At 49.8% G+C, this 15,426-nt stretch overlaps 1 protein-coding gene across 2 annotated transcripts in view; it reads right to left on the minus strand.

Annotated features, from left to right (window-relative positions):
• The window catches only part of PLEKHM2 (pleckstrin homology and RUN domain containing M2), a 32,040-nt gene extending 17,250 nt beyond the window's left edge, over window positions 1-14,790 (minus strand). The window contains exons 1-4 of one of the 2 annotated variants that reach the window (XM_084822395.1): window positions 14,336-14,790; window positions 1,883-1,989; window positions 1,149-1,258; window positions 588-687 (exon numbers count right to left, since the gene is read on the minus strand). In XM_084822395.1, the coding sequence (XP_084678521.1) occupies window positions 588-687; window positions 1,149-1,258; window positions 1,883-1,989; window positions 14,336-14,398 (380 nt within the window). In that variant the 5' untranslated portion in view covers window positions 14,399-14,790. The remainder of the gene's footprint in view (window positions 1-587; window positions 688-1,148; window positions 1,259-1,882; window positions 1,990-14,335) is intronic. The other variant, XM_084822394.1, reaches the window with a different exon arrangement.
• Window positions 14,791-15,426: the final 636 nt, after the last annotated feature.

Genomic DNA, 15,426 nt, shown 5'->3' on the forward strand with positions numbered 1-15,426 from the left:
CGTTTTAGCACAAATTCTTTATGTGCACATCCTACAAATGCCCACTTGAAAAAGATAAATGCAACTATGAGATGTCCCAATTTGACTGCTGTCATTTCCGTTCATTATATTATTAATTTGTTGAAACAGTGTCTTTTTTTTAGAAGTGGAAACACGTCAGTGAAAAAAAAAAAGCAACAAAACCAAGGTTTCAACACTGGAAAATTTTCCACCCCACCTCACTGATGACAACGGAAGCTTTTGCCCAGCTGGATGCTCTCTCCTCGTAGTGAAACCGTGCTGTAGCACAACGGAAAAGAACCAGGAATCTCATGGGACCATCAGAAGGAGTAGTGGGATTGACATGAATAGGCCCCTTGCAATGGAAGGGAGTGCTGTGGAAAGCAGACTGTTTCCCTAGTGACAGGAAACTGCCCCCCCCCCCCCCAAATCTCAGAATGTTTAGGCACTGTGGACACCTGTTAAGAGTTCATCTCCCTCACCCTTCAGGACTAGGAACTTTAAAGAAAAGGAAGAAAACATGTGAAAAGCCACACATGGCAGTCTGTCATGGTCCATTCAATCCCACCGGGCCCTGATGGACTCACTTGACATAATACTTGTGCAGCAGACTCAGGTTCTCCTGGAAGAGGCGCAGGTAGCTCTCCAGGGAGTTCTCATTGAGCGCCAGGTACAGCCATGCTCGGCCTGCAAGGGGCAGCAAGGAAGGGTTTTTTACAGGGGCAAAATCCAAAGCCAACCCCCCTCCCAGTTCCTCAACATCATCTTGCTAAACACCAAGAATGACTGACTGAAGAGAAGCCTTGGCTTCTCTGGGCCCACATCAGCCTGAATCGGTGCTCAATTGCTACCAAGAGGTGCTTAGGGTCTTGCCTGCTTAGAAGCCAAACCGTCTGACCTGCCAAAGCCATTCTCCCCAGTCCCAGGTCACTGGATGGTGCAGAGGAAGCAGCCTCGGACCAGGTCCGACCTTGTGTCCACCTGGCCCAGGACTGGCTACTCTGACTGGCTCTCCAGGGTCTCAAAGTCAGACAAAACTGGAGAACATCCAAAATCATGCCGTGTAAAAGACAGACTCCCAGGTTGTAAATAAATAGTTAATCCTCAACTGGAACACGGCTGGCCACTGTGCCACAGTCCACACTTACTGCGCCCCAGGTTAGTGGCCACGTGCTCCAGGACCTCTATCTGCTCAATGGCTTCTCGGCGGGTGAAATGAACCACCAAGACCCAGTAGCCCGAGGGGAGATCTTGGAGGCTGTGGAAAGAGGAAGAGGAATATGGTGATGGAGGATAGTGACGGCATCGAGACCTTTGCCTCAGAGTTGTTCAGTAATGACGCTCCTGCAGAAGTCAGAGAAAACATCTGAACTTCCTTTCCCAGACTTCAACTGGCTTTTGTGCAGCGTTTCCCACATTCTAAAAGGCTGAAATGCCTCTCTCTCTCTGAAGGCTGAGCTGCTGGCAGGAAGAGTTTTTAGCTGGTATTTTGGCCCTACCCCTTTTGCCTTTGGCCCCACCCACCACTCAAATGCAGACCCCGAGAGCTTCTCTGAAACGGAATTTGGCCCTCGGGGTTCAGCACCCCTGCTGGACAAAGCCTTGCAACTACCCTGCCCCCTCCCCACCCTTGAAGTGGGAGTCTAACACTTCCCAAGCGCAACTCAAACAGAACAGCCTCCTAATTCACAGAGTGTTTTGCCTCTGCAACATCTTAGAGAGGGGAATGGGAGGCGGAGGTTGAGCGTGTGACCTGCCTATGACCACAAGAGCCCCCCCGATTTCTGCAGTAGCTTATTCTCTGAAGACCACTGAGCAGTAGAGTATTTCTTCAGTTTCAGCACTCAAGTGGAGAGCTGTTGAAGGGCTGAGCACCCCTTACCCGTAAAGCAGCGCATGGTCGAGGTGTTCGCACAGCCGCTGCAAAACTGTGTCATGGTTGCGGATGGCTGGAGTCTCATCCTCGCAGGCAGCAAAATAACTCTGCAACTGAGCAGGGAGAGAGAGAAAAGAACATCTGTGAATGAGCCACCAAGGGAGCCCTCTGCCTACGAGATTCACACAGCCACACTCCAGAGAGATTCTGGGAGAAACAATGAGGCACTAAGGAACTTCTGAAGGGTTCCTAAGCACTCATTCAGGAGAATTTGCCCTGCATTCACTCTGGAACTGGCATGGAGAATGGAACTCCTAAGACTCGCTGCTCTCTTTTACACAGTCAGATTTCTACAAGCTTGAAAAGATGAAGGCAGGCTCTGGTAACATTGAACAAGGTGTGGCACTTCTATAGGGACTGCTCAAGAGCAAGTCAAGTCCCTGTTTGTTTTGCTCAGGCACTTGGAATATCTGCCCTTCCCCCTCATCTCCCATCCTTCTTCTGTCGGAACTGATGTTTCTGCAAAAATGCTTGATTTGAGTGGCTTCTCCTAAGCACCACTCTGGTTAAAAAAAAAAAGCAGGATACTGGAATGCAACCAATCAGATAAAAGCAACCCCTGAGGATGGTTTCCGTTTGTTAGGATTTGGGAAAACAGAGCAGTCACAGTGATGGATTCCTTGATCTATGGCATGGCATGCCTGCCTTAACCCTGCTTTTGGATATTGATTCTTTTTGTTTTAAAATCGATTTCTATCTTCCTCAAGCAACTGCAGATGTTCTAATATGGTGGGCAATCATGGTATCCAGTTTCAGCAAGCACCTGCAGGTGAGTTTGGATTCAGAAGTGCCACAGTGAAGAAAGGTGTGTGTGGGAAAAGAGAACAGAAAGGGCAAAGCACATTTCAGGAGGAGTGGGAGCTCTGTCCCACATGCTTTGTTATTTTTCTGAAAGAGAAATAACAGTATGTTTCACATAAATGCTCTCATCCTAACTGTATTCTATCTGAAGTAAGTCCTATCGATCCTGATGGAGTTCGCTTTCACAGAAGCAAGTGAACTTAAGACTGCAGCCTTGTTTTAATTTTCAGTTTGTGATTCAGATATTCTCTGCATGTGAAAGGTGCCTTTCCAAGTCACCCCAGGGGTCCAGTAATGGAGTGAGCAGAGGCAAGGCATTTACTTATTTATAGCCCCAGTACTGTCAGCACTGACAAGGAGCAGCTCTCCAAGGTTTCAGACAGGATTCTTTCCTAGCCCTACCTGGAGATGCAGCCATGGATTGAACCTGGGACCTTCTGCATGCAAAGCCTGGACAGCTGCTGCCAGTCAAAGCAGGTGACACAGGGCTACATGGACCAAGAGTCTGACCTGGTAGAAGGCAGTTCTACTAGACAACAGTGAAAATTATACAACCAACAGTAAAGCCAACCCAGAGTCCAGAAGAAGCTGTCTCTGCTTCTTCTCCCATCACCTCAGGTCAAGGTGGTTCTTCAGAAACCCTTTTGGTGACAGCTGGGGATGGGCCACTTGCCCCCACCTCCAGCACTGTGTTTGAATGCTCCTCGCCAGGGCAGGATTCCCAGCCACACCCTCAGAGAGTTTTGGCTAGGGAAAGAGGGAGGGGCACCCAAGCAATGCACAATGCGCTGTCTCAGCTGGATGAGGCTCCTGGGGCAGAAGAGGCACAACACTAAGCCCAAGCGCTCATTTTGCAACTCCATGTGCATCATGAGCCAAGGGAGGTGCCCTCAAGTGCACCCACTCAAGGCTTCAGCCACCCACTGCTGGTACTGTGGGAGTGCCATGGAAAAGCTGCTCCCGATGCCCACTTGCAGAATTTCAAGGGGGGTGGGGGTCTTGGATGCTTTGCTCCCTGCTCTTTGTTACAGGCAGCCAGTGCAACAGAAGCAAGGCTGGGGGACGAGACCTAACCAGCTCTGATGGTGACAACAGGGGCAGCGGGGAGGAGAGTATTTGGAGACACCAACATCACCACACCAGGATCATAAACAAATCCAATACAATTATTGGGACGTTGCTGCAACACACAGCACTGCAACAATTAGTTCCCAACATGGCACAGAGGCTGGGAGATCCAAGATCAAATCTCTCCTCAGCTAGGAAGCTCTCAGGAGGTCGCAGGGCAGATCTCTCCTACTTGCTGGGTGACTCAGAGGACAAGAAGAGAGCCAGGCATATCATAATCTCCCCAGAGACCTTGGGAGATGGCAGGAGAGGAACCTGAACAAGGTTGTTACATTTGTCTGCCACCTTTCCCAACTGACTTCGGGAATTCCTTCCCCATCCTGCATTTTCAGAGCCTGAAATGGCAAAGTATCCCAGGTGAGATGCTACTGCCTGGAAGAGGGGAGACTGGAATACCAAGTGTCCAACTGCCAAAGGGATGTGGATGGCCAACAGCATTGTGGGGCACCACGCCACATTCTCATCAGCAGAACTGGTCACATGACCATCCATTCAAAAGCTTCCCAGGGCATTTGACGGGGTGCGCGCATGCGCTTGCGGGGCTGAGCAATCCCAACAAGCAGGAAGGCCAAGGTTCTCCCTCCCCGATAAATATGTCCACTTGTTTCAATGCTGCCTGGGCAGCTGTTCCATGTGGGGGGCACCTTGACTGACTGATCGATTCTGGTGCTGCCACCGCCCTAAGAAAAACAGATGCAGAAGACGATGGGGCACAATCTGCACCTTTGGGAATGCTGGCTTGAGTCATGGGGCTATATATAAAACCTTTTGATGGGCAAAACATACAGTGCCCATGTCCAAGAAGCATCCATGTGATCGCCTGAGTTCATCAACTGTGGGACAACAGCATCGTAAACAGGCTCCTGGTTGAGGCAGGTTTTATTCATCTCAGAGCCTGACTGATCCTTATTGCTGGTGGAAAATTCTCCCATGCAAGGCTAGCAGAGATCCTGGGTTTGTTATTAAAACTGCACCTGGAGTGTGGGGCACGGAGGCGTCTTCTTAATGACACTTACCTGGTCTCTGCTGGGTCACACAACTGCCTAGACCAGGAGGACAGGGCTCATGTTAGGTAGACCCTGTGCAGAGAGACTGTGGCTTAATGGCAGAACACATGCTTTGCATGCAGAAGGCCCCCGTCCAACCTTCCCCAACCTGATGCCCTCCAGATGTGTTGGATTACAACTCCCAGCTTGCTGGCTAAGCCATGCTTGGAGTTGTAGCCCAACATATCTGGAGGGCACCAGGTTGACGAAGGCTGCCCTAGTTCTAACCCCAGCATCTCCGGTTAGAGGGTATCATGTAAGAGCAAAAGACCTCTCTCTGCCTGAGACCCTGGCATGCTGCTGACAGTCAAAGTGGAAACTACTGGGCTAGAGGGACCAACGGTCTGACTCTGTATAAGGCAGCTGCCCATTTTCAGCGGCTATTGCAGCCCCCGCCCAGTATGGTGTGGACCTGACCCCTTTATTGGCAAAATCCAGTCAGCTGTGCGGTGGATTCCTCAACACCAGGCCAGTGCTGGGCAGCAGTCTCCTTCAAGCTGGCACTCGCCAAGTAAGCTTGCTAGGCAGGATCAGAACATGGGCCAGGCCAGAAAGGCAGCTCAAGAGCAGAGCAGCCCAAGGCCAGGGCTGAGCCTAGGACTGCTTCAAGAGAGGCACAAATGCTTCTCAAGGGGGGGGACATGGAGATCACATATTCCCAGCCGCCAGGGGAGGGATCCTTTGGAAACCCCTGCAGGACACACAGGCAGGCTGATGGTGCCTGAGGCCTTGTCACTGAGCCCACCACCGAGGAAAGCGACTCCATTTGGCAACTGGCATGATGGTGATGGTGGTCTTCCGCAAATTGCTTTTGTGCAGATACGAAGCTCCTTGAGAGGGAGAGAAGGGACGTTTGCAGGCTTCCTATGTTGCAGCTGAAAAAAACTCTGATGATCTCACAGAAGCTGGAAAAGGGTTTTTCCCTGTTTCATTTTGCTGGTTTTCTTTTTTGTGCTGGTAGACAGGCCTGTGGCTCACTGATCAAACCCTCTTCCTGCTCTCTGGATGCTCCTTTTCTGGCAGTATGCCAGGCTGGAGGCAAGCAAGGAATGACCAGAGCCCACTTCCCGATCCCCCAGCAATGGCCTCCCCTCCTGCACAGGGGAGGATTTCTAGGCCCAGGGCTCCCACAGTGCTCAGCATCTGTCTTGCTATTCATACGCAGGCTGCATCATGGGCCTTTCATGCACCTGCTAATTGATGCCTAAACACAGCACCTGGTACAGGCCATGCAATTTGGTACCTGTACAAAATCTGCTTTATCAAGTTGGCAAAAAGTTGGTAAATGAAGAAGGCTTAGAAGCCGCAACATGGGCTGAGCAGAATGGTCACGGCATGGAAGCTAAGCCATCTTCAACTCAGCCTCAGCCGTGGATTCTGACTCATTTATTAATTTTAGCCACTTTGAGTGCCAGTTTTGGTAGAAAGGTGGGCACAAATCAAATCAAATCAATCAGTCAATCAACTTTGCTACCTTTTCCTTTTCATCTCCTCACCTCTGCCCCATACCCATCCAACCAATACAGAGCCCTTTTGGGGGGTGCGTGCCGGGTGGATAAAAACTGGACTTTGGGAACAGAATAAGCAAGTGCAATGTAATCACGAGTCATTTGCAATTATGGATTTGGCATCTGAGCAGAGAACAGGGGGTTTGCACAGACAGACTCACCCAGTGCCCACATTATCATCTTTTCAAGCGCCAGGTGAAGGAAGACCTCTCCATTCCCCCAGGGAGTTTAATTTTCAGATCTTTTTGTGCTTTTAGCTCTGCTGCTTCAATGTTTGCTGCTGGTGGTTTTATTTATTTTGGTCTTGTATTGTGCTTGGTTTTATTACTTTTACGTTATTAGAGTTTTTAAAAATTGTTTTAAATGTGTTATGGTTTTAACATTTGTATTGTTAACCACCATCACCACTGTTGATGGACTATATACAAAAATGTAAATAAGCAATTTATGTGTTATCAATTTGTAAGGCTTTTTGAACCCCACATCATGCTCCTTGGCCCACTAATGTACATCTTACACTGAACTGTTAAACTAGCTTCAAGGCAGTTTATTTAAAGCGCCCTGGGAATATGACTGAAAACTTAAATGAACACATTTGTGAGATAGTCTTATACTGTCTGGCAGCAATGGCCCCGAGTGACACAATTCTAAGACCGTTTCTATGAAACTACAATTCCCAGGATACTTTGGGGAAACCCACAAGAACGTAGGTCAGTCCATAATAAAACAACTACTATCCATGACTTGATTGTGGATGAAGGGGCTGACCTGGTGTGCATTACTGAGACCTGCATGGATGAGCTGGGTGGAGTGAATCTGTCTCAGCTTTGTTCACCTGGGTACTCAGTGCAGCATCAACCTAGATTGGAGGGCCAGGGGGGAGGAGTTGCTGTCATCCCTAAGGATCCCATCTCCCTCATGAGGAAACACATCCATCCTAGCACCAGTTTTGAGGGTCTATACCTTGTGTTGGGCCAAAGAGACAGAACAGATATGCTGCTGGTGTACCGCCCACCCCACTACCCAGCAGTCTCCCTGCCTGAACTTGCTGAGATGGTCTTGGAGGTGGTGCTGGAGAACACTAGGACAGTGGTTCTGGGGGACTTCAACATCCATCTCCTGACTCAGAGGTATGTGAAAACTATCACCCCATTGTTAATATTCTCTTTTGAGGCAAGATGCTTGAATGTGTGGTGGCCAGGCAGCTTCAGATGTTTCTGGAAGAAACTGGACCCATTTCAGTCTGGTTTCAGGCCATGGTATAGCACTGAAACAGCCTTAGTTGCTCTGACTGACAACCTACTGTGGGTGAAAGACAGGGGAAGTGCTACCCTGTTGATCTTCCTGGATCTCTCGGCAGCTTTTGACACCATTGATCATGGTGTCTTACTGGATCGACTCTGCAGGATGCTAGTTGGGGACACTGTGCCACAGTGATTCTGCTATCTGCAGGGCAGATTCCAGAGTGGTATTGGGGGACTCCTGTTCTACCCCATAGCTATTAAGCTGTGGGGTGCCACAGGGTTCTATTCTATCCCCCATGCTGTTCAATATCTATATGAAGCCATTGGGAGAGGTCATTAGGAGTTTTGGGGTGGGGTGTCACCAGTACAGTGATGATACTCAGCTCTATTTCTCCTTGTCATTGGAGTCGGCTGAGGTGGTGAAGGTGCTAGACAAGTTCCTGGAGGCTATAATGTGCTGGATGAGGGCCAGTAAACTGAAGCTAAATCCTGACAAGATAGAAGCTCTATAGATTGGTGGTTCCAGAGTCTGGGAAGTGGGTAAGCGACCTGTCCTGGACAGGGCTGCGCTCCCCACGAAGGAGCAGGTGCATAGCTTGGGAGTACTCCTAGATCCATCCCTGTCACTGGAGCCCCAGGTGGACTCTGTGGCCCAGAGTACTTATAGAATCATAGAATCATAGAATAGTAGGGTTGGAAGTGGCCTATAAGGCCATCGAGTCCAACCCCCTGCTCAATGCAGGAATCCAAGTCAGAGCATCCCTGACAGATGGCTGTCCAACCTCGTCTTGAAGGCCTCCAGTGTGGAGGAGCCCACCACCTCCTCAGGTAATTGGTTCCATTGTCGTATTGCTCTGACACTCAGGAAGTTTTTCCTGATGTTCAGCCGGAATCTGGCTTCCTGTAACTTGAGCCCATTATTCCGTGTCCTGCACTCTGGGATGATCAAGAAGAGATCCTGGCCTTCTTCTCTGTGACAACCTTTCAAGTACTTGAAGAGCGCTATCATATCTCCCCTCAGTCTTCTCTTCTCAAGGCTAAACATGCCCAGTTCTTTCAGTCTCTCTTCATAGGGCTTTGTTTCCAGTCCCCTGATCATCTTTGTTGCCCTCCTCTGAACCCTCTCCAGTTTGTCTGCATCCTTCTTAAAGTGTGGTGCCCAGAACTGGACACAGTACTCCAGATGAGGCCTAACCAGTGCTGAGTAGAGGGGAACTAGTACTTCCCAGGATTTGGAAGCGATGCTTCTATGAATGCAGCCCAAAATAGCATTTGCCTTTTTTGCAGCCACATCACATTGTTGGCTCATATTCAGCTTGTGATCGACAACAATTCCAAGATCCTTCTTGCTCGTAGTGTGGTTGAGCCACGTATCCCCCATCTTGTAACTGTGCATTTGGTTTCTTTTTCCTAGGTGCAGAACTTGGCATTTGTCCCTATTAAATGCCATTCTGTTGTTTTCTGCCCAGCACTCCAGTCTATCCAGATCACTTTGAATTTTGTTTCTGTCTTCCAAAGTATTAGCTATCCCTCCCAATTTTGTGTCATCTGCAAATTTGATCAGCATTCCCTGCACCTCCTCCTCCAAGTCATTAATAAAAATGTTGAAGAGCACTGGGCCCAGGACTGAGCCCTGCGGTACCCCACTTGTTTCCTCTCCCCAGCTTGAGAAGGTCCCATTGATAAGCACTCTTTGAGTCCGATTCTGTAGCCAACTGTGGATCCACCGGATCGTTGTTTCATCTAGCCCACATCAAGCTAGTTTGCTCATCAGGATATCATGGGGCACTTTGTCGAAAGCTTTGCTGAAGTCGAGGTATATGATGTCTACAGCATTCCCACGGTCTACAAGGGAGGTGACTTGATCAAAAAATGAGATCAGATTTGTCTGGCAGGACTTGTTTTTGACAAATCCATGTTGGCTTCGAGTAATCACGGCATTGTTGTCAAGGTGCTTCCAGATGGATTGGGGCCGGCTTCGGCTGATCCACCAGCTATGGCCTTTCCTGGATAGGGACAACCTAGCCACAGTAGTACATATGCTGGTAACTTCCCAATTAGACCACTGCAATGCACTTTACGTGGGGCTGCCCTTGAAGACGACTCAGAAGTTGCAGCTAGTGCAAAAGGCAGCAGTTAGACTGCTGACTGGAATATCTTATAATAATAATATAACACCAGTTTTAAAGGGATTGCACTGGCTGCCAATACGCTTTTGGTCAGAATTCAAGGTTTTGGTGATGACATTTAAAGCCCTAAATGGTTTTGGACCTCGCTATTTGAGGGAGTGCCTCTCCCTATATATGCCTACCCGAGGACTGAGATCTGTTGGAAGGGCCCTCCTCTGTGTCCCACCAGTGCGAGACATACACTATGGTGGGATATGGGAGAGGGCCTTCTCTGCTGTGGCAGCCCGGTTGTGGAATGCCCTCCCCTTGGAGGCCTGACTGGCGCAGACATTGGTCTCACTTTGGCGCCAAGTAAAAACATGGCTTTTTACCAAAGCCTTTGAGGGCTAAATGCATTCCCTAAAGTAGCACATTGTTTTACCTGTTTTATTGTTTCAGATTTTAATAGGTATTAGTTTGTTTAATGGTTTAATATGTTTTTAGCTGTTTCAATTATTTGTTTTATATTGTTTAAAATGATTTTATCTGTACGCTGTCCTGAGATCTTAATGATATAGGGCAGGATACAAATATTTCAAATAAACAAATAAACAGTATGCATGTGATCGTAAAGATAACAAGGCAAAGCACAACTCTCACCGGCAAGTGTGGCACATCTTCTTCATTTCATATTTTTGCATAATGCAATCCAGTTGCACCCATTAAGGATTAAGGAGTTGCAGTAACATTTTCCTCTCAGGATGAGTCTTGTAGCATTTGGTATCTCAAAATGCAAAGCCATGCTGCATCTTAAGATCACACAGTGATAATGCTAGGAAGTTCCATTTTATGGGAAAAAACTGTCAGATAAGAATTCCTGAAAACATAAGGGTCTCTGCCTGTTTCCTCTAGAAATGGGGTGGGAGCTTACAGGATTTTTGCATTTCCTCTGTATAGGCTAGAGTTTGTGAAATATTTCATTTGTTGAGGGGGAAGGGTCAGCCATGGAATGCTGATGATTGGCACAGCCAAGAAGTGGAAGCTGGTTTGGCTGGGAGTCAAAACTTTACACACAGCCTAGGAACAGGCGGGCCTATGCAAAGCAAGGATCTGAAGGATGGGTGGAGGATGCAAAGCACTAAGGAAGAGGGAGGTGGGGAAGGTGAAGAGAGGGGGAAGAAGAGCCAAGAAGAAAGCAAGGTTGAAGAAATGTGCCTGCTTTTATCAAGGGTGTATTATTGCTGCTGCTGCTTTTAAACTGTGTTTACCTGTTATGTTGACCCATATCTACATACAGCGGTCAAAAAGGATAATGCAGAAATGATGACTAATCTACTGGTGTTCAGCAGGCTAGGATGTCCATTTTGTGCACTTTGGGAACAAACCCATTGTCCTGTCTGTGTTAGGCTGGTTTTTAATAGAAACTGAGACATTATGATGATGTCAAAACGAACATACTGTTCTCAGATCTGGGAAGGTAGGACTACACGGAACACATTTAAGCAAAAAAGGTGGATGTCTGTGGCATCCTGAAATGATAGGTTTCAGGACAATATTGTCCTGAATATTAGACCCCACACACTTTTCTTCAGCAATCTGAATGTTTCTAATTTGTGTAGTTTGGAGTGATTCTGCTTTGTACATTGTTATTTGACTAAAACAATTATAGCAAAGAATTGTGGCTACTTTATGTTAATAATATGTGAATTGCTGCAAGAATTTCTGGCTTGAGCACTATGGGCTATAAACAAACCAAACGGCTGGATCTGTTCAAAGCAAGAAGCCGTGAATCATAGATTACAGCAGCCACGATAACAACCCAGTCCAGTAACACGAGGTAGCCAAGGGCAGTCCCAGGTTCTCTATATCTGAGACAAGTCATGACGAAGGGTGGCAGACAGATCTACAAAGCAGAAAATCCCAGTTCTACATTCAGAATACATTATCCAAGAGGTACCTACTTCATAATATGTCATCTGGCTGCAGATATGGCATGGTGGGCCTGGGGGAAGAAAGTCAAGGGTAGGGAAGATGTTAGAGAACACAAAGCAGGAAAGTAATTGAGGGAAGAATGACTGGTAAGTTGACCAATGCAGTTCTGGGAATAATTATGAGAATTATGCACTGGCAACCCTCCTACTTATCAATCAATGGACTATCTTCCCAAGCACTAGATGAGCAGCACAGACCAAACTGCCTCCCACTGAGGTAATCTGCTTGTTTAAGAATGCTAGTATGGGGGAGGGGGGGTTAGTTCCACAAAGTGTCCAGGTGTTCAAGCAGGGGAAAGGTCTGCTACAGAGTGATTTTGTAGCTTCAGACAAATCACATCTCCTCTCAGCCTTGGTTAGCAGTTAGTAAAATGGAAACAACGGTGACCTCTTGAGAAACATCAGTTGGCAAGGACATTAGTGTTTTGCACACTAAAATTGCTACATGAATAAATAGATACACTATGAATTACTTACTGCAGATTATGTTCCCAAAGAGCAAACTGGCCCAGCTGTGATGAGAAAGAGAGTATTGCAGCTGGGTTGTTGTGGGGACAAAGGCAGGCTGTGTGACCACTAGGTACCAGGTGGGGGAAGCAGTGTGTAACCACTAAAGGGATGCTGGCCTCATCCAGAGGCCTGCCGGTGCCACAACAAAAAAGACTGAAGTGTTGAGAAAAAATAGTGTGGAAGGATATGGCTGTCATATCATGAGGGTCCACTGATGAGGTGTCACTGGGGAGCAGTGATGTTCAGTGGTAGCCATACAAATACTGTGCTGGTTATATGGGGGGATGTTGTAGGTCAGGGGTGTTGAACCTCAGGGCCATGGGCCAAATCTAGCCCACCTGGGTACCAAAGAACTTTAAGGTACAATCCTATGCATATTTAGACAGAACAAAGGCCTACAACTCCCAGCATGCCCCAGCCAGGCCTCTTTTTCTCTCTAAACATGCATAGGATTGTGCCCTTAAGCTACAATATGGCTGTGATTGTCAGTATTTTCGTCCCACCCCTTTTGCCTTTGGCCCCACCCACCTATGGAATGTGGCCCCTGAGAGCTTCTCCAAAATTGAATTTGGCCCTCGAGCTGAAAAAGGTTCAACACCCCTGGTGTAGATGGTAGGACATCAATAGGAGGGGGTGTCTGATCCTCTGGGTGCCTGTTAAGAGGAAAGAAATCAGGTGGAGGGAAGGAAGGCCTGGCTATCCACATTTGTGGGACTGGGAAGTCCTATTACCAATGCGATGGAGGAAGCACGCTTGTGGTGTATTTTGGGGTGTGCACGGGGGCAATATGCTAGAAGGCAACAAATAAACCTAAAGGAAACCCTTAAAAAGCATGTGTGAAAGAGGGGAATAATAGCTGTATTACTGTGTTGTGCTTGTGGTGGTGAGGACGGACAAACACACACACACACACACACACAAATAAATCAGTAAGGAAAATGTATGAAGATGGGTGTGGAAAGGGAAGAGGGAAGAGGGAACAGAGGAGACAGGATGAGAATGGCAGACAAGACAACCTAGGGAAGGCCATGGGGCAATTTTGGGGGTGACAGGGAAACAATTTTGGCAGGGATGAAGAAGAGAATAACCTTTCCCATTTGCTAATTAGCTATTATTTTCTTGTTTATTTAGGAAGCATCCCAAACCGGAGAAAGGAAACTGAGGGGTGGGGAGAGTGACTGGGTGCTCCTACTTGCTACTCCCCCAAACCTCACACACTTGTGGGGAGCGGGGGGGTGGGAGTACAGGTACTGGTCTTGCATATTTTTATGGTTAGAGACAATACTGGGGTGGGGAGTGGGGAAATAGTAATACAGGTTCCTACACGTATCTGCTCAGAAGTAAGCCCTGCTAAGTTTAACGGGATTCGCTTCCTAAGAGAGCAGCCCAGCACGGATAATAGTATTAGGGTGCAATCCTATGCATATTTAGACAGAAATAAGTCCTACAACTCCCAGCATTCTGAATGCTGGGAGTTGCAGGCCTTTTTCTGTCTAAACGTGCATAGGACGGCGCCCTTAGTCGTAATCTGGGGCTGGACTAAATCTTGGTCATGCTTGGAGCAAACCCTCTGAGATCAACGCCTATGACTAACTTCAGCCCCACTGATCTCAGGAGGCCTGCTCTAAATCTGGGTCCAGCCCACCCTGGTGCTGCCCTTGTCAGCCACGAGGGGTGGCGGGTGGCGATGACACAAGGCGGCTGACAGCGTGATGAGCCCTGTGTCAAAACAGCAGCAGCAACATGAATGGAAACACGTATTTGTGCCATGCTCAGCACTGCGCTCGGCATCCCAAGAGAACGGGGCGGGCGGGGGGGGGAGAGAACTGAGTGGGGGGGGAGGGGGGAGGGGTGAACTGCGGGGGGGCAGAGGGCTGAGGGGGTGGAGAAGGGGGTCCGGGAAAGCCCGCCGGGGGTCTCGCTGCGTGTGCCTGAGGGCGGGGGGCGCCACCGCGTCCGCCCGCCTGCCGCCCCCCCGCCCCGCCCCGCCCCGCCCCGCTCCTGCCCCGGAGGCGAAGCCCCGCGCGGGCCCTCCGCCAGGCGCCCGCCCCCGGGGCGCTGACCTTCTTGACGGAGAGCGAGATGTTCTCCAGGATGCGGTCCTTGACCTGCCCGGGGGGCTCCATCGCCGCCGCCGCCGCGCCCGCCTCGTCCCCCGCGGGGCCGCCGCCCCTCCTGCCCCGGGGCCGGGGCCGCCGCGCCCGCCTGCCCCGCGCGCCCTCCGTCCTGAGGGTCTGGCGCGGGCGGGCAGAGGGAGACCGGCCCACAGACCTGCCCTGCCCCGCCTCCCCCCCCCCGCTCGGGGCCCCCCTCAGGCGAGGCGAGGCGGAAGCGGCGCGGCCGATCTCGCGCGGCGGCCGGCTCGGTCCTTCAGTCCGCCGGGCGCGAACGGGCCTCCTCCTCGTGACAGGCGGCGCCCAGGAAGGGGCGGCGGCGGCGGCGGCCCGGCCCCGCGCCTCGGGCCTCCTCACGCGCCCCGCGGCCCCTCCCCCGCAGGCGCCGAGGGGACACGCCGGCCGGCCCCCCCGCTGGCGAGGGCTCCCCGCGATGCCGCCTCAGGGCCGGGTGCTCAGCCGCGTCGGCTCCCTCAGGCGCACGAAGGAGGCCGGGAGTTGTAGTCCGCGCTGCCTGAGGTTTGGTACGGGGAGAGGCAAGGGGATGGGAGCGAGTGGCGACCCCTAATTTATTTAGATGTCTATTTAAAAACGACAACTATTTATTTGGATGACTTTAAAACACACACACACAAAACACAAATTCGGTCCCGCCCTTCTGGCCCAAGGAGCGCGGGCTGGCACCCCATGCACCCCATAAAAAGATAAACAAATGGATTCCTCGGAACAAGCCTGTGAGGTAAACTAGGGCGGGGGGACGGGGGACGGGGACCCACCCACAGCCCCCTCACAACAAGCCTGTGAAGTAGGCTAGGCTGAGGGGGGGGCAGCTGTTGCTCTATTAGAAAGCTGGGAATAAACGCCCACAATGAAATAATACAAAATAACAATCACACTCACACCCGTTCTTGCACTTTTTTTTTTTTTAACCACGTATCAATGCCCGAGTCAGGTGTGTTGCAGTAAAATAATCCTCCTTAATACTTCACAGGATGATACAACCAAGCTGGCCTTGCACTGACAGAAAAAAATCTAAACGT

Source organism: Heloderma suspectum, chromosome 15 (genome assembly GCF_057233095.1).
Source record: "Heloderma suspectum isolate Gila_16-S chromosome 15, 16-S_ref, whole genome shotgun sequence".
Classification (NCBI taxonomy): domain Eukaryota; kingdom Metazoa; phylum Chordata; class Lepidosauria; order Squamata; family Helodermatidae; genus Heloderma; species Heloderma suspectum.